This window comes from Drosophila kikkawai, chromosome 2R (genome assembly GCF_030179895.1).
Source record: "Drosophila kikkawai strain 14028-0561.14 chromosome 2R, DkikHiC1v2, whole genome shotgun sequence".
NCBI lineage: Eukaryota > Metazoa > Arthropoda > Insecta > Diptera > Drosophilidae > Drosophila > Drosophila kikkawai.
Genome location: NC_091729.1, coordinates 2,139,478 through 2,166,867, shown reverse-complemented (window position 1 = coordinate 2,166,867; position 27,390 = coordinate 2,139,478). Strand labels below are relative to the sequence as shown.

At 36.4% G+C, this 27,390-nt stretch overlaps 2 protein-coding genes across 21 annotated transcripts in view; one reads left to right on the top strand and one right to left on the bottom strand.

Moving 5' to 3' along the window:
- The window catches only part of LOC108081755 (transcriptional regulator ATRX homolog), a 596,348-nt gene that overhangs the window by 236,688 nt on the left and 332,270 nt on the right, over positions 1–27,390 (top strand). For 12 of the 19 annotated variants that reach the window (XR_011444416.1, XR_011444415.1, XR_011444417.1 and 9 more), the window contains 2 exons: positions 7,436–7,528; positions 7,591–7,641. The exons of 6 other annotated variants lie outside the window; for them this stretch is intronic. Coding sequence is in view for 9 of the 13 variants with exons in the window: in XM_070283638.1 (XP_070139739.1) it covers positions 7,436–7,528; positions 7,591–7,641 (144 nt within the window). In the remaining 4 variants the exon portion in view is untranslated. Of the gene's footprint in view, positions 1–7,435; positions 7,529–7,590; positions 7,642–27,390 lie in introns of those variants that run through there. One more of the 19 variants, XM_070283639.1, reaches the window with a different exon arrangement.
- LOC138927962 (uncharacterized) overlaps positions 1–27,390 on the bottom strand; it is a 65,235-nt gene that overhangs the window by 5,836 nt on the left and 32,009 nt on the right. The window contains exon 1 of one of the 2 annotated variants that reach the window (XR_011444426.1): positions 16,121–16,338. The exons of the other annotated variant lie outside the window; for it this stretch is intronic. The gene's annotated coding sequence lies outside the window, so the exon portion shown is untranslated. Of the gene's footprint in view, positions 1–16,120; positions 16,339–27,390 lie in introns of those variants that run through there. 2 annotated transcript variants of the gene reach the window in all.

Genomic DNA, 27,390 nt, shown 5'->3' with positions numbered 1-27,390 from the left:
CTACTCGATTGAATGTGGGTATTGCACCTACATTTGCTGTTAGCATCCCGGTTCTTGCGGCCATGTTTAGGACCCTACGGCCTCGAGAGTCAGTTGATAGCATACCCCATTCCTGAGCTCTTGAGTTAAAGTCCCCAGCTATTATAAGGTTTTCACCTATGTGCCTTGCGTTGTCTTCAATATCTTCAAGTTTCGTCTGGAAAGTCTGAATGTCGTCACTTGGGGTCAAATAGCAGCTGAATATCGTCCAGTTTCTAATTTGTGTAATGACGTGGCATCTTCCTTTTTTCTTACTTGTGTGTGGAGCCGTGGTGGGGTCCGGAATCCATATGGCCGCCGTCTTTGTGTCGTCTTCCAGCTAGAATCCTTCCTCCCGTTCCTTGTATTCTTCGCTTATGATAACAACGTCAATTTGGTTTTTCAGCACAATTTGGTGCAGGTCATTTGCCGTTCTGCTTCTATGCATATTTGCTTGAAGGATCTTCATGGCTTTCCTTTTCTTGTCACGCTGGGGCAATGCGCTGTCCCAGGGAGGTGTCCAACATCGCTCCTGTTCTCTGCTGTGCAGATAGAGCATCTTAGAGCTTTGGTGCAGGTATTTATTTTGTGTCCATTGTCACCACATCTGATACAGAGGTCTCTCCTATCCGGTCCTTTGTAGTCCTTTTGCAAATGTCTAGCCCCGAAACACTTGAAACATCTCTTTATGTCGATACAACGCTTCACCCGGCACCGGGTCCACCCTATTTTTATCCGTTGTTCCGTCAATATCTTCGCCGCATCTTTCGTTGGTAGCGTAACGAAGGCTCGTCTTTGTTCTGAGCTATTTACTCTCGGCAGGTGAATTGTTATATCCTGGCTTGTTTCGCCTATGCTATCTCTAATTGATGATATTATTTCGTCTTCTTGTGTGATGCTGTCGATATCTCCGATTTCCAGTTTGACCATTTGCCTCATGGTCTTCACAGATCCACACTCTTTAATATAATATATATATACATATATAATATATATATATATATATATATATATACATATACATATATATATATATATATATATATATACATATATAAAAGTTGTTTTAGAATGGTATCCATAATTTGCCTGAAAGATGGGCGAAATGTGTAGAAGCTAATGGTCAATACTTTAAATAACAAATTTTTCACATTCTCTTGAAAATTGAGTGTTTTCTTCATCGAAAAAACCGGCAAACTTCAACTAACACACCTGGTATATATATTATATATATTATATATATTATATATATATATATATATATATATACATATATATATATATATATATATATATATAATTATGGATACCATTCTAAAACAACTTTTTTTCTTACGAGGCAAACCATTCGACGAGCCATTTTTCGACTTCTTCAAAATTGATAGTCGGACAGGGCGAGGTCTGGAGAGTACAGCGGGGGCGATAATATTTCCCAATCAAGTCCTTTCAGTGTGTCCTTCGTCAGTTTAGCGTTGTCATGTTGCAAGATAACTTTGCCATGTTTTCGGGCCCATTCGGCCGTTTTTCGATCAACGCATTATTCAAATTGATAATTTGTCGTCGGTAGCGATACTTTTTAACAATTTGACCAAGATTTTAATAACTCGAATTACACGACACCACATGGGTCCCGCAAATTCGATTTACTTGGAACGAAACTCGACATACTCACTGAGGTAAAAAAATATGATGTTTTTATTTTGACGGAATGCGACTTGTGTATTTCTTAAGGTTAATGTCAACAGAAAAAAATGACACATATTCCGAATGATACAAATGTATATAGTACTGCTAGCGGCATCAACAGTAAAACCGGCAAACTTCAACTAACACCCCTGGTATATATATGTATATATTATTATTATTATTATTATTATAAAGAAATTATCCGCAATTTCAAAGTGTGGATAATTTTGTTTTTTTTTGTTAAGCAATAGCTACAATGGCCTTCTGCTTAAGTTATACATTTGCTATAATTAACAATATTAGTTGAGTGATTAAATGAATAAGGTATTTACACTAATAATTTTTATATACTAAGGGTATGATTGTGTATGTATGCTAGTATGTACATAATATGTTGATAAAATTAAATTTATGTGTATTGTGTTTTGATAATGTTAGGATTATATATTGTTGTAGATGTTGATTGATTTAAGGAATTTAATGGTCGTTACAGCATTTATTGGGTTTAGAATTTGTTCTATGTTATTTTGGAGGAATTTTTTTCTAGGTTCATCGTGAATAGGACATTCTAGGAATATGTGGATTAGGGTTAAGGTTTGGTTACAATGTTGGCATGTAGGCGGTGAGGTTTTGTCAAAGAGGCAGCTGTGTGTCAATTTAGTGTGTCCGAGGCGAAGTCTCATAAATTTGATAGTGTCTAATCGAGAGAATGTTTTGCTTAGAAGTTCAATATTGTTTAGTTTTTTTGGGTTAATGAGTTTGTAGTGCTGGGATGTGTGGTTCCAGATTTGGTCGTATTGGGATCTCATATGTTCACTGATATATTTCAGAGTGTCAGGTGTGTTATGATTTTTTTCGGATATTAATGGCAATTTCGTTGCTTCCTTAGCCGCTTTGTCTGCAAATTCATTTCCGTTAATACCGCAATGTCCTGGTACCCATATCAAAGAAAATTTGTTTTTATATTTAGAGATTATTTTTTTAATTTCAAGAGTGTAGTAGTTGTAGTTATTGGGATTCTCTAGTGCTGTAAGGACAGACAGAGAGTCGGTGCATATAGCGAATTTTCCCTTTTGTTTTTCTGCGTATCTACATGCGCAGAGGATAGCTGCTATCTCGGCAGTAAAAATCGACGAGTAAGGTGGGAGCATTTGCTGGGTTATGATGGAATGTGTGGAGGTTACACTGTAGGTTACCCCGTGGTCGGATTTAGAGCCGTCTGTGTACAGAAAGGTGTGGTATTTAATGCTATGTTTTATTTCTTGAAATTTTTGGTAGTAAACAATTGGTGGTGTGTCAGATTTGACTGAGGTTTGTAATGATTTATTTATTTTGGGGTAGTAGTTATAGGGCCATGTGGGTTTTGTTTGTTTATTAATTTTAATGGGGGTTGGATCTAGGTGAATCGTTTTGCAGCTATTTATGGTTTCTTGTAGAGAAGATAATAGTTTAGGGGTACGTTTTGCTTTCAAGATTTTTTTTATTATATGTTCTAACGGAGTTTTTTTTGCTGAAGATATAAGTTTAAAGTTTTTTAGTAAGGCGTGTTTAGTTCTGTGTTCTATTGGCTTAATGTTGGATTCATAGAGTAGGTTGTTGATTGGTGTTGAGCGAAAGGCTCCGAAGGCTATTCTAACAGCTGAGTGGTATATGGTTTTTATTTTGTTCAGTTTTGATTTTGGTGCTCTTCCATATAGAAACAGACCGTAGTCAATTTTTGACATTATGATTGTGTTGATAACATAAATAATAGTATTAATATTACAATTAAAACTGTTGCTAGAGAGACATTTAATAACATTTAGCCTTTTGGCTATTTGGATTACTAGTTGTTCTATGTGCTTGTCCCATTTATAATTATTAGTTAAGGTAATACCAAGTATTTTTAAGGATTTTACGGTCTTTATGTCAAGGTTGTTAATAATTTCAAAATTGCACCTTTTTTTACGACAAATGTGTAAATGTTTTGTTTTCGGTATAGAGAGAGTTGCTCCGGAGTAATTGCACCATTCTTGTATGTCAGTGAGCAGAGGGTTTATATCTAAAGTGTTTTCTGTTTTTTTTAGTTTTTTTAATATTGTATAGTCGTCGGCGTATGCGGTAAATTCGAAAGATTTGTGAAGACCTATTATTTTATTTAGTTTGTTGTAAGCGATTGCAAATAGGATAACGGAGAGTGGAGATCCTTGTGGGATTCCATTTTCCAGTGGTAGAGGCTGTGACTGAATATTTTGGATCTGAACGGAAATTTTTCTATTTGTTAAAAAGTTTGTTATGTAGTTCATCATTTTCTGTCCTAATTTCCAGGTTGTAAGTTCATCTATTATGGTGTGAATTCCAATTCTGTCAAATGCTTTTAAGAAATCGAGCGAGATTAAGGATAGGTGGTTTTTTCTCGATAGGGTTGCGGTAGTCAGGTAGTCTAGCGAGGCTAGGGTATCTGATACCGACTTTCCCTTCCTAAAGCCCATTTGACGACTATCGAGTAGCTGGCTGTTGTTGACTAGCCACCATAGTCTTTTGGAAATTATTTTGTCCATAACTTTGGATAAGCAGCTATTCAGGGATATGGGTCGATAAGATGATATTGCTGTTTTGTCTGAGGCGGGTTTTAATATGGGTATTATGATGCTTACTTTGAACTGTTGTGGAATGTATGTGTTAAAGATGTTGTTATAGAATTTTAGTAGTCTATGCATGGCTATATCTGGTAAATTCTTTATCATTTGATAGCTTATACGGTCTCTACCGGGAGTTTTACCTTTAAGCTGATTAATGGCGGCTCTTAGTTCAATGATAGATATTTCAGATTCCAATGGTAGGGTAAGGGGGGTTGTGTCGTGAGTAATATTAAAGTTAATGTTTTCTTTGTGTGACCTAAATTCGGTATGAAAATTATTATTAAGTGAAGCGTTTGACCACTGTTCGCATAATGCTTTAGAGATATCTTTTGGTTTTGTATAGGTTTGAGATGGGTTGCAGGGGTTGGCAAGACAGTGAATTTGTAAGTGGGTTTTGAGGCCACAGAATCGATTGATTTTTTTCCATAATATTGGTATTGGGGTTTGTGAATTTATGTCGGAGGTAAATTCAAATAAAGCTTTTCGTTTTTTTATTTTTATTTCTCGTTTTAGTTTGGCATTCGCTCTTTTATATGTAATAATATTTGCTGTGTTTATATTTTGGCACATGGTTTGCCAGGCTTTTCTTTTGTTGTTTTTTAATGTTTTAAGCTCATTGTCCCACCAAGGGACCTGCTTGGATGTTTTTAGGTGGTATTGCGGAATAGAAAGGTGCGCGCTGTGCCGTATTATAGAGCAGAGGTTGGCTGCTTCTTTGTTTATTTGTAAGCTGGGTGGTCTGTTGTCGGAAAATTGTTTGATTACTGATTGGTATAGAGGCCAATCAGCTTTTTCTATGTTAAATTTTGGCTTGGTTATGGAAGAGTCAATTGTTTCGTTTTCAAAAAGTACAATCGAGATCGGGAAGTGGTCGCTTCCTGAGAGGTGACTGTCAATTGACCATTTGGAGTGAAGTTTTATTTCCGGAGAAGCGATCGAGAGGTCGATGTGGGTGAATGTGTGGTGTGTAGTGAAGTGGGTGGGTGAGCCGTCATTAAGTGTGTTTAATACAGACTGGTTTATGAATTTAAATAGTATGTTGCCTCGTGGGTTATTGTTTTGCGAGCCCCAGCTTTTGTGCCAGCTGTTAAAGTCGCCTGTTATTAAGAGTGGAGTGTCGATAAAGTTGTAAGTGTCATGCAAATCTTGTAAAGTAAATTTTTTGTTTGGTGGTATGTAGCTAGAAATTATGGTGAATTTAATCTTAGAGTTTACAGTTACGGCTATTGAATCAAAACTAATGTTGCTAATTTGAGTTTGTTGTTGTTCTAAAGAGTTGTGAAGTAAAAGTGCTACTCCGCCGTAGGGGTTGTTAGAGTTATTTGTGTGGTATAGAGTGAAGTTAATTGGGATCGGGATATTGTTGGTAGATTGGAGGTGAGTATCTTGAATAGATATGATTTTGGGGTATTTGTTCTTTATAAGTATTTGTAGGTAATTGTAATTATTTAGGTAACCATTAATATTAAGTTGTAGTATATTTAGCATAAGGAGAGTTTACTTAAAGTTAGATTTATTATTTAATATTATTATAGGTCGAGTTCCTCGTCGGTACTCATTAGTTCTGCTATTTTTTTATTATTTTTTTTTTCGGTTTTCGTCTTTTGGGTGTTTTTTTCTTTTGATTTCAGGGGAATACCTAGTTTATTGGACTTAGCTGTGTATATCTTTAGTTTTAGTTCGTCAGAGATTTCGGAGCGAGTGGAGTATAACGATGTTGATGCAGTAGTGTCCATAGCTTCTTCTGGGGAGCTGTCGTAGTTAATGATTTGTCTGGTAGTGTTGATCGGTGTTGATGAGCTAGTAGTTGAAGCTTTAGTAGTATGTGTTGTTGTTTCTTTTGTAGATGGTTTTTGTGATGGCAGTGCGGCTTTCAGAGAGAAGGGGATCGGTGGGTGGATGTGGCGAGTGTTGTAGATGTAGCGGGCTGTTTTGTGATCGACTTTTTGGAGTGTTTTTATGGCAGTAAGCTCCTTTTGCTTGATGAAGGCAGGGCAGGATTTGTCCATTGCGTTATGGTGTTTAATTTCATCATCTTCGTATTTGCAATTGATGCATGTTTTTATTTTGGTGCATATATTGTTTTCGTCCGTGTGTTTTTTTTCGGAGCAGTTGGCGCAAATTTGTTCGCTTTTACAAAAGGTCGTGGGGTGTCCAAATCTTAAACAGTTGTAGCATCTCATTGGTGGTGGAATGTATGGGCGTACTTGGACGACTTCATAACCTATCCATATCTTTTCCGGTAAGTTAATTGTGGAGAATGTCAGAATAATTAAGCCAGTTTCTGTTGTTTCGTTGTTGTTTTTTTTTAGAATTTTACGGACTTCTATCACATTTTGTGGCTTCATTTCTTCTAATATTTCTTTTTCGTCAATGTTCCGCAGGTCGTTGGAGTAGATGACACCTTTAGAGGTATTAAGTGTTTTATGTTCTTCAACATTAACTGGGAAGTCATGGAAAATTTTTAATTTAAGTAATTTCTGGGCTTGTAGAATGTTTTTTGTTTTGATAAGGAGGGTTCCTGCTCTTGTCCTTTTGCACGTTTCGACTGTTCCATTACAGGTGAAGTCTACCACTTTTTTTATTATAAATGGGTTAATGTTCTCGAATGTTTTTTTGTCAGTTCTACTAATTATTATGTATTTTGCTTCATTTGTTATCGTGTTGTTCGTTGTCAGAGGTCGGTCGGGTGGTCGAGACATCGTGGTATGGTTGGGCTCGGGCCCTATAGAGTATTGGTTCGGTTCACTTAGTCTTTGTGTTTGTTGTTTTTTACCGCTTTGCGCGAATAAGTCACGAATTGATTGATCTAAATATAGATTTGTTTGCTGATAAGCTGTCGCTTGGGGATTTGATCGTGTTATAAAAATCAAATAATAATATGCTGTCATCGGTCAATTTATGTTAAGTCCTAGGAAACAGCATAAATTCAAAAACAGATCGACAAATGTACATATAATATTAAGTATAAAAATATTTTATGATAGGTGGAGAGAGTTACAACTTTGTTTCTGAAGACCCCTATTTTTTAAGGTTTTTAAAACCAATTACATAAAATATTTATTAAATAAATACTAATGTTATGAAAATACATAAACATATATTTTAAGATTTCACTCTATAAATCTATATTGGAAGCCATTGAAGGGCGTGGAGAAAGTCATGGAAAAAGTTTAATTACTGATTATACAGTATTAAGAAAAGTAAGTAAAAATAAAAAATAATATTTAATAGCCTTAATATTAACTTTTAACAATCATAACAGATTTGGACCCACCCTAAAGTCTTGGAAGACGCATGGAAGAATGCCACTAAGGTAAGCAGATTCTAACTTATCTCATTATATCTTGTCCACATAAATATATATAAATATAAATAAAAATATCCCAATTTTGTTAAAAAAAATAATTCGAAGAACACATAATTTTCATATACGTTTAAAACCTTTTAGTTAGCACAGTGTTATTTTCTATTTTTAATTATTAACACCCAAGTTAAAATTTTCTTTCTAAAAATTTATCAAACATTTGTATGCCAGCTATATCGTCCGATCCGGCCCGTTCCGACATATATAGCAGTGAGAGCATATAGCAGACTATATGCAAAGTTTCATTCAGATAGCTTTTAAACTGAGGGACTAGCTTGCGTAGAAACGGACAGACGGACAAGGCTAGATCGACTCGGCTGTTGATGCTGATCAAGAATATATATACTTTATAGGGTCGGAAAGGTCACCTTCACTGCGTTGCAAATTTCTGACTGAAATTATAATACCCAGCAAGGGTATAAAAAATCAAAACGCAAAGCGTAAGTATAATACCTTGCAAGTGTACAATAAATGTTTTCAAAACAATTCCCAATTTCATTTGACAGTTATAAAATAATATTGTCGGATTTCCAAAATATCAATATTAAAATTGTAGAATCGTAAAAATGCCATACTCGAAAAATGTGAAAATATGTTGATAATATATCATATAATACGTTTCTCAGTTCCTTCCAGGCCATCACGTTAGTTTCGGCCTATAGCTTTGGATATTTGTAAAACTAATTTCGAGGCACACGATCCTTTTCGCGTTTTATGTTCGCTTTACAACTTCAACAAAATAAATATTTTAAGACACCTATCCTTGCCTCTGACCACCTGATGTGAGTCGGAGCATATCATTAAAAAACACTCCTTATCCGGTCTGAGGTAAGGATATGGATTTAAAATGGCAGATATTTGCTATTCTTAATAAATAAATAAATAAATAAAAATTGTCGAATTTAGACTTTTTTCTTGGAATTCTTCAATCGGTCCTATGGTCCTATGAGATAGTCGTCCGATTTTAGTAAAATTAAATATGAAATTTTGAAATAATACAAAATGACCATATCTCAAAGAAGATAAATATTCGCTGAAAAACAAAAAAGGGATAATTTTTTTCTAAAAATTTTCAGATTTCGTCCGATTTTCATAAAATTAAATCCGACATTAAAAAATAATACAACATGACAATATCTCAAAGAAGATAAATATTCGCTGAAAAACAAAAAAGTTATAATTGTTACCTATTAATTTCCGGATCGTTCCTATGGCAGCTATAAGATATAGTCGTCCGATTTTCAAAAAATTGAAACCGAAATTCTGAAGTTATACAAAATTACCATATCTCAAAAACTATGCAAATATGTTGAAAGTTATAATTTTTTTTCTAAAAATTTATCGAACATTTGTATGGCAGCTATATTATATAGTCGTCCGATCCGGCCCGTTCCAACATATATAGCAGTGAGAGCATATAGAAGACTATATGCAAAGTTTCGTTCAGATAGATTTTAAACTGAGGGACTAGTTTGCGTAGAAACGGACAGACGGACAAGGCTAGATCGACTCGGCTGTTGATGCTGATCAAGAATATATACACTTTATAGGGTCGGAGAGGTCTCCTTCACTGCGTTGCAAACTTCTGACTGAAATTATTATACCCTGCAAGGGTATAAAAATGCAATCGTTCCAAGTGGAGTAGGATAAATTTTGTAATTTGAAATGGCTGTCTTTGGGGAACATTGTGGAATCAAAAACATCGAACGGTTATGTTACGTATCGCACCGCATTTGAATCAATTTAATAAAAAGAAAACATTTAAAATAACACAGGTCACAGCCAAAAATTTCCTCGAACCATTTCAAGTTTTCCATGATATTTGGGTGCTCCTGAGTAAAAGTCCCATACAAAATTATTTTCCATCACCTACAGGTTCCGCGGTATACCTAAGAATACCAAAAACCGATGTTTGCCGACATTTTGAATTACGTGGCCTATATAATTGGACTTACCTTTATTATTTTCGGTAGGACCTACTTTCAATACATCACGGCACTACTAAAAAATAGTCCCAATCGTGGACAATTGCCCATGTCTTTGGAATACGACGCCAAAGTTGAAACTCCCAAAATTTTCAACATTTCTGTGATGAAAAAACAATTCTGAGAATTAAATCTTATATGGAACTAATTTTAAATATTCATTGAATCTATTGTTCATTGTATTCTTTAATTTCGGTTTAAAGCGTTTTCGTGAGGACATTTTATTGGATTTATTAAACGAATAAAACCGCTTTTTTGGTTTGATTATCTACTACTATTTTCTGTCAAAATTCAAATAAGTCAAGGCAACCTATAGAATGCGAGTAAAAAATCTAAATTTATATCTATATATATAAAAATGGAGACAAAAAATGTTACTAATGGTATCACAAAAGAACGGTTGGGCCGTTTTGCCTCAAATTTTTTTCAGTTGTTTGTAATTGCCAGAAGAAAGCTATTAAATAAGAACATTTTGGGAAGTCCTTCCAAAAAAGTCGCTAGCGGCTCAACAGATGGACACACTGTTGTATGTAAAATTCTGAAACACCCTACAAAGATCATAGCTGCGTTGAAATTGTGTATCAATGAACTAGGTAAAAAATATTTTAACAAAAAAATCGAGCTAACGAAGCTTTATCAAAGTGAGCTTAAACAATTGGAAGTAATGCCTGCTGTTAGACGATCAAGTCTAAAAAATTTAACCTATTAATTAATTATAAGAAGCTACTTTTTTAATAAAATACCAACTTTTAAGTTTAAAAATATGAATAGTATGCTTTTATTAAAGGCATATACATACATAATAACTTTTGGTTAATTTTGAACAAATGTATGAAACTTTAATAAAAACATACCAAATTTGAACAATAAAAAATTTTTTTTGTTGCCAATTTTGAATTTTTAGAACGTAACCCCTTATTTTGTACTGAATCCATGTTTCGCTTAACACGATTTCGCTTAACACGAGATTTTCTAGGAACGTAACCCCCGTGTTAAGCGAGGGCCAGGTGTATTTAATTCAATACGCTAATTTTAGCCGTTTCGTCACAACATTTTTTTGAAAAGTAGGCAGTTTTGTACCGAATTAACCTTACCCCCCGTTAAGCTGTGTACGTTTGTTGTTGGACAAATTAAATACACAATATATAAGTGAATATCTTTTTTTTTACTTTTGGGCACTTATATTTTACCAACGTTCTCATTAAGAGATCAAAAATTAAAAAATTAAAGTTAGGTCTTGGAAAAAAAATAATTTAATAAAAATTTTGTATGGGAGCTATAAGATATAGAGATCTGATTTTAACCAAAGTTGGTAGGAATATATAAACCTGTACCAAACATATAATCTGTAAAATTGGTTAAGATATTTTGAAAAACAAAAAAGTTTTTCATACTAAATGTTGATTTTTAACAGATTGTTCCTATGGCAGCTATATGATATAGATGAGCAATATGGCCAATTTTTTGTGGATATACTTAAACCATTTTTTTAGATTTTTTGTGAAAGTTTCATAGCGATAGCACATCTAGAAGTAATTATGGCCGCAGCTCCATACAAGCCGAACCACTGTGCATTGGTGACACAAACTGCGATTCTCGAAAGCTACTTTGTACCATATCCAGCAATCATAAAGGCTCAAATGATTTGGCTCAAATTTTCGTTTCGTGTTTGTAAATGCCAGAAGAAGGTTATCACATAAGAAAATTTTGGGAAACCCTTCTGGAAAAGTCGCTAGCGGCTCAACAGATGTACACACTGTTGTATGTACAATTCTGAAACACCCTGCAATTGATATTGATATTGATATCGATGAAATCGGTAAAAAAAATATTTAAACAAAAAAAAACGAGTTAACGAAGCATTACCAAAGTAAGCTTAAACAATTGGAAGTAATGCCTGCTGTTAGACGATCAAGTCTTGGGCGGCGTTCACGCAATGCAATAAGTAATCAGAATTTCCGTAATAGTCGGACGCAAGAGGAACGTACAGAAATAAATGCATCGATACGTGCCCAAATGGCACAGCTTCGCGCTGCACAAAGACCACCTCAAGCCCGACCAAATAATAGAGGAAGACGAGCCGCAAATGAAAACTTGAATCGCGCTGCATTCCCATACAATCCTGAAACATCCTACAAGGATCTTACGTGCGTTGTTATTGGTTCATTATCTGTTGTATGTCAGCATTGTAATGCATTGAAGTTTCGGTTGGAAACCCCCGGCTTATGCTGTGCAGGTGGCAAAATTAAATTGCCCGTTTTGGCTCATCCACCAGAGCCATTGTACTCGCTACTATATGGAAACTCAGCCCAATCAAACAGTTTCCTAAAGCTTGCACAAAAATGTAACGGATGCTTTCAAATGACGTCTTTTGGAGCCGAGGTTGTTCAACAATCAGGCTACAATCCAAGTTATAAGGTAATGGCGTCTCTTTATTATCAAAATGAACAACTCACATTTTTTCAAAATTGCATCCCAACATTCAGATTCAAGGGCAAATTCACCACCGAGCGGGCGCTTTGTTACCACTGTTCGGCTGGGGGGACACTTGTTGTCCGTTCCGTAAGATGAGCACAAAATTTTTATTAGAAAACACTCCCGCGCCGCAGTCACCGAAAACACCGTAGAAATCACCACATGATAGAGAAAATCACCACCAAACGAAATGAGAGTAGTAGGCCGGGGGGCGTGGTTATTTTCAATATAAAATGTTCTGGACTCGGTCCGCTTTATTTGCTGGCATAAAAGGAATTAAATTTACAAGCGCAAGTGGGAGATCAAACAACTAGGAGAGCGGGAGCGGCCGCTCAGCGATGCGACGATCGGCCAGAGCCGAAGCATCCGCTAGAAGAGCGAGAGCAAGCGGAGGAGCTTTGAAGAAGCGGGAGCGCTTCGGAGTCGCGGGGGGCGGGAACATAAGCTCCTGACCTGAACAACCACCACAAAACAAAGATCATAAATTCCTTCAGATCTATTTCATTGGTGATTCGGAAGTTGAACTAAATCACCGCTGGGCAATTTTTACTGCAACTAAACGTGAAATTATTCAACAATTGCAAAACCTTCTCCATGAGCATAATGAATTGGTCAGATTGTTTAAAACCGCATTGGATATAATGCATTATGACGAACATAAAATCATTATCAGCGCTGACAAAAGACCCACTGGTAGCCATGCAAGACAATTTAATGCTCCCACTATCAATGAAGTCGCAGTGGTGATTGTTGGCGCGAATGTTGAATCACGCGATATTGTTCTTAAGCGTCGGAATAATGGCCAAGTGCAGCGAGTTTATGAGACTCATCGGTTATATGATGCTCTTCAATACCCGTTGATGTTCTGTCGTGGAGAAGATGGGTATCACTTCAACATAAAGATGGTCAATCCAACGACAGGTTTGTTTAAAAGTCATCACGTCTTTTTAATTCTACAACTGAGTTCGAATTCAAATTTTAGGAGAAGAAACGAATAAGAAGGTTAGCTGTATGAATTTTTATGCGTATCGATTAATGATTCGACTTGATGTTGACAATCATCTGTTAAGATACCGCCGTTTGTTTCAACAGTACTGTGTCGACATGTACGTCAAAGTAGAAACGGAACGTCTCAATTTCATTCGTTTTAATCAGTCGAAGTTGCGCTCAGACGAGTACATCCACTTGCGTGACGCCATCGCTACTGAAGGACACGCGGCCAACATAGGTTTTTTGACCATTCTCCCAGCTACTTATGTTGGAAGCCCGCGCCATATGCATGACTATGCTCAAGATGCGATGATGTATGTCCGGAATTACGGACGCCCGGATTTATTCATCACCTTCACATGCAATCCGAAATGGCCCGAAATTACCAATTTGTTGCTTCCAGGACAAACATCCAGCGATCGACCTGACATCACTGCACGAGTATTCAAGCAAAAGATCACAGTTCTTATGGATTACATTGTTAAGCAGAAGGTTTTTGGCGCAGTTCGTTGTTGGATGTACTCGGTTGAGCGGCAAAAGCGTGGCTTACCACATGCGCACATTCTGCTCTGGATGTTCGACAAGATCCGACCAGATCATATTGATTCGATTATTTCAGCCGAAATACCAGATAAGCAAACTGATCCCGAGCTGCATTCCATTGTGACAACGAGCATGATCCATGGCCCTTGCGGAGTCCACAACCCAGAGTCAGTATGCATGAAAAACGGAAACTGCACAAAACGATTTCCCCATCCGTTGACGGCTGAAACAATCAGTGGAAACGATGGATATCCATTGTATAGGCGTCGTTCTCCAGATGATAACGGCAAATGGATCGAATTAATGGTGAAACGTAACGAAACAAACGTAACAGTAATCGTGGATAACCGCTGGATCGTTCCATATTGCCCGCTTTTGTCGAAAACGTTCTCAACGCATTGCAATGTTGAGTACTGCAACTCTATCAAATCCATCAAATACGTTTGCAAATATGTGAACAAAGGGAGCGACATGGCAGTGTTTGGCATTGCTGATCCGAATGCAAACGACGAGGTGACGAAATTTCAACTTGGAATATCCATGTTTTTCACATGGCCAGCTATACGTAGCCTGTTTGCGTGTGGGAAAGCCGTCATCATTATTTATTTTTGCACCGGATAACAAAACAAAAAATATTGTTTATCAAACCGATCTCCACTAATTTCAAGTCAAAAAAATTTGTCAATCCAACGAAAGGTTTGTTTAAAAGTCATCACTTCTTTTTGATTATCAACTAATTTTGAATTCAAATTTTAGGAGAAGATAGGAATAAGGTAAGGTAATAATGTACGTCAAAGTAGAAACGGAACGTCTCAATTTAATTTGTTTTAATCAGTCGAAGTTGGGGCGAGATAAAGTTCGCCGGGTCCGCTAGTTATATATAAAAAGATACATATTTACTCGCATTCTATAGGTTGCCTTGACTTATTTGAATTTTGACAGAAAATGAACAATAGATTCAATGAATATTTAAAATTAGTTCCATATAAGATTTAATTCTCAGAATTGTTTTTTCATCACAGAAATGTTGAAAATTTTGGGAGTTTCAACTTTGGCGTCGAATTCCAAAGACATGGGCAATGGTCCACGATTGGGACTATTTTTTAGTAGTGCCGTGATGTATTGAGAGTAGGTCCTACCGAAAATAATAAAGGTAAGTCCAATTATATAGGCCACGTAATTCAAAATGTCGGCAAACATCGGTTTTTTGTATTCTTAGGTATACCGCGGAACCTGTAGGTGATGGAAAATAATTTTGTATGGGACTTTTACTCAGGAGCACCCAAATATCATGGAAAACTTGAAATGGTCCGTGGAAATTTCACAAAGTTTAATTTTGTGTTCCTGTGTAATTCGTTTGGCCAATTTTTAACGGCATGAAAACCAGCGTACTCCATATCATATGAGGATCTGCACTTTAAATTTGAAAAAAGTTAGCATGGGGCTTAGATTCGAACTGCAAGAATCATATACATTTTTTTATACTCCGATAAAATCGCCACTAAACAAATACACCGACCGAGAATAATACTCTAATATACGCTGCACTATACTACACATCCCATGAAACTATCGAGCAAGATAACAGAATAACATCAGAAATTCGAACAGCCTTCGAGCATCGAGAAAATTGCAACCTTATATTTCTCGTGTACCTCAAGCATTCGTCGCTCAACGGCTTCATGCATAACATTAAAACACTTTTGCTGGTGTACAAGTTAACTAATTTAACAGGGCGTCTAAATATACCGGCTAAACTGCTGACAGAGACGGCAAACACAGCATATTTGCGTGGCCGTATGTTAGCTTTAAGTCAGTACGTTTTTGATATTCATAATAAAGAACACATTCAATTTGCAACTCCGGCACTGCTGATAACCATTCCATTTATTTTGCATATTTGGGTTATCGCGCCTCAAGGGCCGATAATAACGAAGGATGTTCCTCCCAACATAAATTTTTCTACAAGAAGAAATCACTTCGGCAATCGCCCGGTGCACCTAGCCGCCAAGTATCTCTCGGCACTTTTCCACGGAAGGAGATAACCGCGGCAGTCGCACGGTTGGGGACACAGACCACGGCACGGGATCGCCGACATGATGTTATTGGCGCTCAAAAATACCTATCTCGGTAAAGTTAGGGAACCATGTAAGTGAGCTAAGCCGAATACATTCATTCCCTACATCTGCATTTGTTTTTTTTTAATTCATATACACTGTCAGAAAAACTTCTACAGCTCCATTATTAATACTTTATATTAATATTATAATTAAATTACATAATTATATATAATTAAAATATATAATTAAATGTCACGAGGTATTTATTATTGCGTGTTGTTGGAATATTATTTGTTTTCTGTTTGAATAAATATTTTATTGCAACTATAAATATTGTATAAGGTTTATATATCTTAGCCGAAGCTGATCTAATACCTATTGATCATAATTTATAAAAACACCGTATTACTGCTTTGTTTAATTGTGGACATTGAACTCAGATTTTATATGTCTCTTAGCTTGAACTTGAATTCTTGGTATTAGCTTCGCGGTCTCGTTTCTTTTTATTCTCCTCACTACACTGCTGTAAACCCGATACTGCCGCACATGCATTTGTGGCAATTGGTTGATCTTTATTTATTATTATTATTAACTTTGTTGTGCTAATCGTGATGTAAACTATTCTTGACTTAAAATTTAATCTCCAACCTGGAGCAGGAGATAACTGATCTACGCTCGCAACGGGAACAGCTGTGTGCGCGTGTAGAACATTTGCACAGGGAGGTCGCGGATATGCGCAATGAGAGAGAGTAATGTGCCCACACTGTAGAGGCTAAGCTGGCTTCTGAAATTTTTGTCAACAATGCGTTCGATTTACGCATGTAAGCTATGTATCTATAATATTTCCCAGTGTATTCTTTTTCTCTTAGTTTTTTTTTTCGGTCTTATTTGTTTGTGCAAAGCTACCGCTTATCTCAGGCCTAGCAACCGAATATCAAGCTACTGATAAACGCTGATTTGCCTACGTGCAATCAGCCACTTTTTTCGATTACCTTTTACTATCAATTAAAAAGCTTTTGTTACAATTTGGGAGTGCAGTAGAAGTTTAAGTTTTAGTTCCTCAGATGATGGATGTGAAGCTGAACAGTTGAGTTCATTAATTATAATAATAAATATAAATTAAGGGTCCATTGTGGTTAGTAGGGTTTTTGTGGACAAAAAATATTACATAGAAAGTTCAAACTTGTCACATATATTTGTCATAATTTAAAGATGATTTAGCAAAAATTTCAAAATTTTTAGAGCATGTCCTGAAGCAAGACACAGGGCGACGTAAGCCCATGCCCAAAAAAGGAACCCCTTAGGCTACTTTAATCAAAATTCAATCAAAAATAACAAAATGAAAGCGCTTTTTTGTCGTTCTTGTAAAAATTTTCTTCACTTTTTTGTTGATTTAAAATCCAATGTATAAGCTATCAATGTAATTGTAGCCTATTCCCCGGACAAGGTTGATTTGGTGCAAAAATTCCCACTTTGCAAAAAAAAAGTTGTGGCGAAACGGCTTAAGTTAGCTTAACGAATTAAATACCATATAATAACCGCGGCAGTCGCACGGTTGGGGACACAGACCACGGCACGGGATCGCCGACATGATGTTATTGGCGCTCAAAAATACCTATCTCGGTAAAGTTAGGGAACCATGTAAGTGAGCTAAGCCGAATACATTCATTCCCTACATCTGCATTTGTTTTTTTTTAATTCATATACACTGTCAGAAAAACTTCTACAGCTCCATTATTAATACTTTATATTAATATTATAATTAAATTACATAATTATATATTATTAAAATATATAATTAAATGTCACGAGGTATTTATTATTGCGTGTTGTTGGAATATTATTTGTTTTCTGTTTGAATAAATATTTTATTGCAACTATAAATATTGTATAAGGTTTATATATCTTAGCCGAAGCTGATCTAATACCTATTGATCATAATTTATAAAAACACCGTATTACTGCTTTGTTTAATTGTGGACATTGAACTCAGATTTTATATGTCTCTTAGCTTGAACTTGAATTCTTGGTATTAGCTTCGCGGTCTCGTTTCTTTTTATTCTCCTCACTACACTGCTGTAAACCCGATACTGCCGCACATGCATTTGTGGCAATTGGTTGATCTTTATTTATTATTATTATTAACTTTGTTGTGCTAATCGTGATGTAAACTATTCTTGACTTAAAATTTAATCTCCAACCTGGAGCAGGAGATAACTGATCTACGCTCGCAACGGGAACAGCTGTGTGCGCGTGTAGAACATTTGCACAGGGAGGTCGCGGATATGCGCAATGAGAGAGAGTAATGTGCCCACACTGTAGAGGCTAAGCTGGCTTCTGAAATTTTTGTCAACAATGCGTTCGATTTACGCATGTAAGCTATGTATCTATAATATTTCCCAGTGTATTCTTTTTCTCTTAGTTTTTTTTTTCGGTCTTATTTGTTTGTGCAAAGCTACCCCTTATCTCAGGCCTAGCAACCGAATATCAAGCTACTGATAAACGCTGATTTGCCTACGTGCAATCAGCCACTTTTTTCGATTACCTTTTACTATCAATTAAAAAGCTTTTGTTACAATTTGGGAGTGCAGTAGAAGTTTAAGTTTTAGTTCCTCAGATGATGGATGTGAAGCTGAACAGTTGAGTTCATTAATTATAATAATAAATATAAATTAAGGGTCCATTGTGGTTAGTAGGGTTTTTGTGGACAAAAAATATTACATAGAAAGTTCAAACTTGTCACATATATTTGTCATAATTTAAAGATGATTTAGCAAAAATTTCAAAATTTTTAGAGCATGTCCTGAAGCAAGACACAGGGCGACGTAAGCCCATGCCCGAAGCTGATCTAATACCTATTGATCATAATTTATAAAAACACCGTATTACTGCTTTGTTTAATTGTGGACATTGAACTCAGATTTTATATGTCTCTTAGCTTGAACTTGAATTCTTGGTATTAGCTTCGCGGTCTCGTTTCTTTTTATTCTCCTCACTACACTGCTGTAAACCCGATACTGCCGCACATGCATTTGTGGCAATTGGTTGATCTTTATTTATTATTATTATTAACTTTGTTGTGCTAATCGTGATGTAAACTATTCTTGACTTAAAATTTAATCTCCAACCTGGAGCAGGAGATAACTGATCTACGCTCGCAACGGGAACAGCTGTGTGCGCGTGTAGAACATTTGCACAGGGAGGTCGCGGATATGCGCAATGAGAGAGAGTAATGTGCCCACACTGTAGAGGCTAAGCTGGCTTCTGAAATTTTTGTCAACAATGCGTTCGATTTACGCATGTAAGCTATGTATCTATAATATTTCCCAGTGTATTCTTTTTCTCTTCGTTTTTTTTTTCGGTCTTATTTGTTTGTGCAAAGCTACCGCTTATCTCAGGCCTAGCAACCGAATATCAAGCTACTGATAAACGCTGATTTGCCTACGTGCAATCAGCCACTTTTTTCGATTACCTTTTACTATCAATTAAAAAGCTTTTGTTACAATTTGGGAGTGCAGTAGAAGTTTAAGTTTTAGTTCCTCAGATGATGGATGTGAAGCTGAACAGTTGAGTTCATTAATTATAATAATAAATATAAATTAAGGGTCCATTGTGGTTAGTAGGGTTTTTGTGGACAAAAAATATTACATAGAAAGTTCAAACTTGTCACATATATTTGTCATAATTTAAAGATGATTTAGCAAAAATTTCAAAATTTTTAGAGCATGTCCTGAAGCAAGACACAGGGCGACGTAAGCCCATGCCCAAAAAAGGAACCCCTTAGGCTACTTTAATCAAAATTCAATCAAAAATAACAAAATGAAAGCGCTTTTTTGTCGTTCTTGTAAAAATTTTCTTCACTTTATTGTTGATTTAAAATCCAATGTATAAGCTATCAATGTAATTGTAGCCTATTCCCCGGACAAGGTTGATTTGGTGCAAAAATTCCCACTTTGCAAAAAAAAAGTTGTGGCGAAACGGCTTAAGTTAGCTTAACGAATTAAATACCATATAATAACCGCGGCAGTCGCACGGTTGGGGACACAGACCACGGCACGGGATCGCCGACATGATGTTATTGGCGCTCAAAAATACCTATCTCGGTAAAGTTAGGGAACCATGTAAGTGAGCTAAGCCGAATACATTCATTCCCTACATCTGCATTTGTTTTTTTTTAATTCATATACACTGTCAGAAAAACTTCTACAGCTCCATTATTAATACTTTATATTAATATTATAATTAAATTACATAATTATATATTATTAAAATATATAATTAAATGTCACGAGGTATTTATTATTGCGTGTTGTTGGAATATTATTTGTTTTCTGTTTGAATAAATATTTTATTGCAACTATAAATATTGTATAAGGTTTATATATCTTAGCCGAAGCTGATCTAATACCTATTGATCATAATTTATAAAAACACCGTATTACTGCTTTGTTTAATTGTGGACATTGAACTCAGATTTTATATGTCTCTTAGCTTGAACTTGAATTCTTGGTATTAGCTTCGCGGTCTCGTTTCTTTTTATTCTCCTCACTACACTGCTGTAAACCCGATACTGCCGCACATGCATTTGTGGCAATTGGTTGATCTTTATTTATTATTATTATTAACTTTGTTGTGCTAATCGTGATGTAAACTATTCTTGACTTAAAATTTAATCTCCAACCTGGAGCAGGAGATAACTGATCTACGCTCGCAACGGGAACAGCTGTGTGCGCGTGTAGAACATTTGCACAGGGAGGTCGCGGATATGCGCAATGAGAGAGAGTAATGTGCCCACACTGTAGAGGCTAAGCTGGCTTCTGAAATTTTTGTCAACAATGCGTTCGATTTACGCATGTAAGCTATGTATCTATAATATTTCCCAGTGTATTCTTTTTCTCTTAGTTTTTTTTTTCGGTCTTATTTGTTTGTGCAAAGCTACCCCTTATCTCAGGCCTAGCAACCGAATATCAAGCTACTGATAAACGCTGATTTGCCTACGTGCAATCAGCCACTTTTTTCGATTACCTTTTACTATCAATTAAAAAGCTTTTGTTACAATTTGGGAGTGCAGTAGAAGTTTAAGTTTTAGTTCCTCAGATGATGGATGTGAAGCTGAACAGTTGAGTTCATTAATTATAATAATAAATATAAATTAAGGGTCCATTGTGGTTAGTAGGGTTTTTGTGGACAAAAAATATTACATAGAAAGTTCAAACTTGTCACATATATTTGTCATAATTTAAAGATGATTTAGCAAAAATTTCAAAATTTTTAGAGCATGTCCTGAAGCAAGACACAGGGCGACGTAAGCCCATGCCCGAAGCTGATCTAATACCTATTGATCATAATTTATAAAAACACCGTATTACTGCTTTGTTTAATTGTGGACATTGAACTCAGATTTTATATGTCTCTTAGCTTGAACTTGAATTCTTGGTATTAGCTTCGCGGTCTCGTTTCTTTTTATTCTCCTCACTACACTGCTGTAAACCCGATACTGCCGCACATGCATTTGTGGCAATTGGTTGATCTTTATTTATTATTATTATTAACTTTGTTGTGCTAATCGTGATGTAAACTATTCTTGACTTAAAATTTAATCTCCAACCTGGAGCAGGAGATAACTGATCTACGCTCGCAACGGGAACAGCTGTGTGCGCGTGTAGAACATTTGCACAGGGAGGTCGCGGATATGCGCAATGAGAGAGAGTAATGTGCCCACACTGTAGAGGCTAAGCTGGCTTCTGAAATTTTTGTCAACAATGCGTTCGATTTACGCATGTAAGCTATGTATCTATAATATTTCCCAGTGTATTCTTTTTCTCTTAGTTTTTTTTTTCGGTCTTATTTGTTTGTGCAAAGCTACCCCTTATCTCAGGCCTAGCAACCGAATATCAAGCTACTGATAAACGCTGATTTGCCTACGTGCAATCAGCCACTTTTTTCGATTACCTTTTACTATCAATTAAAAAGCTTTTGTTACAATTTGGGAGTGCAGTAGAAGTTTAAGTTTTAGTTCCTCAGATGATGGATGTGAAGCTGAACAGTTGAGTTCATTAATTATAATAATAAATATAAATTAAGGGTCCATTGTGGTTAGTAGGGTTTTTGTGGACAAAAAATATTACATAGAAAGTTCAAACTTGTCACATATATTTGTCATAATTTAAAGATGATTTAGCAAAAATTTCAAAATTTTTAGAGCATGTCCTGAAGCAAGACACAGGGCGACGTAAGCCCATGCCCAAAAAAGGAACCCCTTAGGCTACTTTAATCAAAATTCAATCAAAAATAACAAAATGAAAGCGCTTTTTTGTCGTTCTTGTAAAAATTTTCTTCACTTTTTTGTTGATTTAAAATCCAATGTATAAGCTATCAATGTAATTGTAGCCTATTCCCCGGACAAGGTTGATTTGGTGCAAAAATTCCCACTTTGCAAAAAAAAAGTTGTGGCGAAACGGCTTAAGTTAGCTTAACGAATTAAATACCATATAATAACCGCGGCAGTCACACGGTTGGGGACACAGACCACGGCACGGGATCGCCGACATGATGTTATTGGCGCTCAAAAATACCTATCTCGGTAAAGTTAGGGAACCATGTAAGTGAGCTAAGCCGGATACATTCATTCCCTACATCTGCATTTGTTTTTTTTTTAATTCATATACACTGTCAGAAAAACTTCTACAGCTCCATTATTAATACTTTATATTAATATTATAATTAAATTACATAATTATATATTATTAAAATATATAATTAAATGTCACGAGGTATTTATTATTGGGTGTTGTTGGAATATTATTTGTTTTCTGTTTGAATAAATATTTTATTGCAACTATAAATATTGTATAAGGTTTATATATCTTAGCCGAAGCTGATCTAATACCTATTGATCATAATTTATAAAAACACCGTATTACTGCTTTGTTTAATTGTGGACATTGAACTCAGATTTTATATGTCTCTTAGCTTGAACTTGAATTCTTGGTATTAGCTTCGCGGTCTCGTTTCTTTTTATTCTCCTCACTACACTGCTGTAAACCCGATACTGCCGCACATGCATTTGTGGCAATTGGTTGATCTTTATTTATTATTATTATTAACTTTGTTGTGCTAATCGTGATGTAAACTATTCTTGACTTAAAATTTAATCTCCAACCTGGAGCAGGAGATAACTGATCTACGCTCGCAACGGGAACAGCTGTGTGCGCGTGTAGAACATTTCACAGGGAGGTCGCGGATATGCGCAATGAGAGAGAGTACTGTGCCCACATTGTAGAGGCTAAGCTGGCTTCTGAAATTTTTGTCAACAATGCGTTCGATTTACGCATGTAAGCTATGTATCTATAATATTTCCCAGTGTATTCTTTTTCTCTTAGTTTTTTTTTCGGTCTTATTTGTTTGTGCAAAGCTACCGCTTATCTCAGGCCTAGCAACCGAATATCAAGCTACTGATAAACGCTGATTTGCCTACGTGCAATCAGCCACTTTTTTCGATTACCTTTTACTATCAATTAAAAAGCTTTTGTTACAATTTGGGAGTGCAGTAGAAGTTTAAGTTTTAGTTCCTCAGATGATGGATGTGAAGCTGAACAGTTGAGTTCATTAATTATAATAATAAATATAAATTAAGGGTCCATTGTGGTTAGTAGGGTTTTTGTGGACAAAAAATATTACATAGAAAGTTCAAACTTGTCACATATATTTGTCATAATTTAAAGATGATTTAGCAAAAATTTCAAAATTTTTAGAGCATGTCCTGAAGCAAGACACAGGGCGACGTAAGCCCATGCCCAAAAAAGGAACCCCTTAGGCTACTTTAATCAAAATTCAATCAAAAATAACAAAATGAAAGCGCTTTTTTGTCGTTCTTGTAAAAATTTTCTTCACTTTTTTGTTGATTTAAAATCCAATGTATAAGCTATCAATGTAATTGTAGCCTATTCCCCGGACAAGGTTGATTTGGTGCAAAAATTCCCACTTTGCAAAAAAAAAGTTGTGGCGAAACGGCTAAAGTTAGCTTAACGAATTAAATACCATATAATAACATAACATTTGAACAGTTTTTGATAAAAATATTTAGAGGTAGAGGAGGTATAGGGAGTCGCTTGGTTTGCGGTGTACATCCTAACAGTCCACAGAAGATCCGCTTTAAAGAAATTATACCTCATTCGTTAAAGGATAAGTGTAGCGAGGTATTCACGAAGCGTTTTTATTTTTAAAATTTTTTCCCGATTTTTTATCAAACTTTAAAGTCAAAATCCCGATTTTTGACTAAAAAATTAAGTTAATTTGTTAAATAAAAAATATATTAAAACTAGAGGACCCGGCGAACTTTGTCTCTCCCCAATTTCACGACTTAATATAGCCCCAGAGTAATAATAGAACACGGCTAATTTAAATTTGTTGTGACATTTTTTTGACTCGAAATCAGTGGAGAGCGATGTGATAAACAATATTTTTTGTTTTGTTATCCGGTGCAAAAATAAATAATGATGACGGCTTTCCTACACGCGAACAGGCTACGTTTGTTTCACGTTGTTCCTTAGTTTCTTAACGGACAACCGCGTACCGTTGCATAATCTCGGATGATTTAGATTCCGCAGCATTATAATAATTGATCCCACCTTTAGTTGCAAATTATGCGACGGAGTTCCTGGCACATCCAGTGAGTTCAAAAAGTCTGTCGGATAGTTGGTCGCTTCATCCTCGTCGGACACGATGTCAACGGATCTGTATGAATGCAGTTCTCAAGCGATTTGACTTTGAATAACGAAATTAAAACTATCTACGTCCTTATTCTTCGCTGCTAGTATTGCCCGTTCACTAATCCAATCGAGATTTGTATAATTTTGTGCAATGTCGGGAAACACTTTTGTGATGAGTTCCTCATTCAATAATGTGAACTCCCAAAAAATTTGTTGGGATCGATATTAGTCCAATCGAAACATCAACAGGAATTTCACCATTACCGAGCGCCAGCAGTTGTCTCGAGAATTCAGCAGCGGATGGGTCATTCTGCGATTTTAGGCATTCAATTACTTCATCGGCAGCCGTAGATTTCGGGATGACGGAAAGCGTTTGAAGAAAATCTCCGGGCAGCAATATCAAAGCCCCACCAAATAGTTTCGAATTACCTCGTAAATCCTTCATCGTTCGGTCAACTGCCTCCAAAGGTCGTTTATGCGCCATCGTGCATTCATCTCAAATGATGATTTTGCATTCTCGCATCAATTTCGCTGTCGCTGAATTCTTGCTCATCGTGCACGTTGGCTGGTCAACCGTCAGAAGATTCATGGGTATCTTCAAAGCGGAATGTGCAGTTCGATCGCCTTCCAACAATGAAGCCGCAATGCCAGATGATGCAACAGCCAACGCAATTTGTGATCTTGACCGAATCGTTGCCAGAATCAATGAAATGACGAATGTCTTGCTTGTCCCACCAGGAGCATCGATAAAGTATAAGCTTCCCGATTCATCGTCAACAACCTTCATTATCGAATTCTTTGGCCAGGTTATTCTGATTGTAGTGTTGCTCCCGTTGAAATTCGCGATTGAAAGTATCGTGCACTGAACGATTTGGCGCAGGCATTCCCAATGTCGATAGTAGACTGCCGGACATGAGCATGCTCATGTCTTCGATCCGTATTAATGCTTTGTTGTACATATCTTCGTTAATGTAAAGAGTGAAATTAGAAGTTGTCCTGCGTACTCTGTTCTGTACAGATAATGTAACGCCTGACGCAGAACCTCAAAGATACTTTCCTGGCGCCATCTAGGGGGTATTAGCGCAGCCCAAGTGTGGCAGAGGGAAAGGTGCAGAGCGGAGCTAATTGGCGAAATCCACCTCTAACGGGGGGTAAATGTCAGCGATCGGCTGCGACCCGAAGGAGGGGGGAGAGTTAGTGAGAGGGTTCCCGCTGGATTCGAGGCGGGATTCGCTTGCATTTAATTCTTGGCGGCAGAGCGGACCAAATCGATCTCGGAGAAAAAATTAATAAAACAAATAATCAGTTTTCGCGAGTGGAATATATTGGTTGTTTTTTTGTGCATTGGCGCTGGCCGAGATCCAGAGTTAAAAGAAGGCCAACGGGTTAATACCCATATCTCAAACAAGCGCTGAGTTCCCCTAGGGTGAGTTTTTCTGTGAAGAAAAGAAAAGTGACTCGTTGCTAAAAGGTGAAAATTTATACAGGGCCCGGCGCTTTATAAAAAGCGGATTTTCCTTTTTGGTTGCGGCGGACACTAATTGTGCGAGAAGAGGAGGAATAGCGGGATTAGCGGACCGCCTAAAACGACGCTACAGCTTACCGCCAAGCGGCCACAGCATTGGCGCGCCGGCGCAAGAGAGCAGAAGAGCCCCTCAACCCCCTTTGCCCCAAACTTCGCCCAGTTTTAACATTCGCTTTTTGGTTTCGGAACAGGCAAGGCAACCTAGGATAGGGAAATAGCCGCAAGACGTAGAGCGGGATGAACAGCGTCAAGCGGCGACTCTTTTCTTGATCGGTGGCCTATTTCTTTTCTCGCTTCCCGCTCCCCATTTCCAGAGCAGTTAGTTCGAATGTACCGCTCGATTAAGCGAGGAATAATTTTGCCGGGAGCGCGGAACAATCACGAAAAAATAGAATATTAAAAGAAAGCAAAAACAAAAATAAAAAATTTATATGTCGCGAAATAATTAATGTAATTTAGTTTATATTTAGTGAAAAGTTTAAATTAGTGTTATATTTGTTTTTTTATGTTTTTTTTTGGTGAGCCAATTAAAGAAGTGTGAGGAAGAAAAACAATTGTGGCACAATCGCCTTTGCATATGAATTGTCGGAAGTGTTAGGGCATTTATTTCTTTCCTCAGTTTCCCCCCCTCCTCTGCAGCTAGCCTCGTCGGAAGCGCTTTCGCCGATGGATTTGCGCCAAGGGTGAGTGTAAAGTTTGGATTGTCTTCAAAGAACATAAATGCCAAATGCTTCCCCATATCAAAAAGAAAATTAAAGAGGAAATAAAAAGAAGAAAAAAATAATGTTTTTATCAAGGCAATTGCCACCATTTTTATCGATTTGACCCACTGTGCTTAACTACCAATGACCAAACTAAATTTATTAAAATCAAAGTTTCATTGTTTTCTTTCGTGGCTTCACTAGGAAAAAATATATAAAAGAAGAAAAGTAAAAGTAATTAAATACTGTTAAAGGCTCAAAAGTCCAAAATATAATAATAGGAAATTTTGTAGTTTTATTGTCCAGCATTATATCATTTAATTTACGTTTGATGTTTCGTTTATATGTTTTTAATTTTTACTTAGGAAATAAATAATTTTTTTATAATGTTCTAAAGATCCTTAATTTTATTGCCTCCACCAGCATGTCGCCCCCGTAAGGCCTGTGATTGTTTGTTAAAGGGGTCATCAAAGAAGATGGTTAGGTGTGGATGAGATGGCCAAGGCAGGGAGGGCAGATGAAGGACCTCAACAACAGCCGAGGATCCAAAGCCCGATATGTTGTGATGAGAGAAGAGTAGCCCGTCCTTAAATATGTTGTGACAATTTGATTTCCCTTTCCCCTTTCTCGTCGCTGCACGCAAAAAAATTAATAGTTACTGGTAGCAAAAGGCAAAAGCGAAATTCCGGCAAGACCACCACCACCATA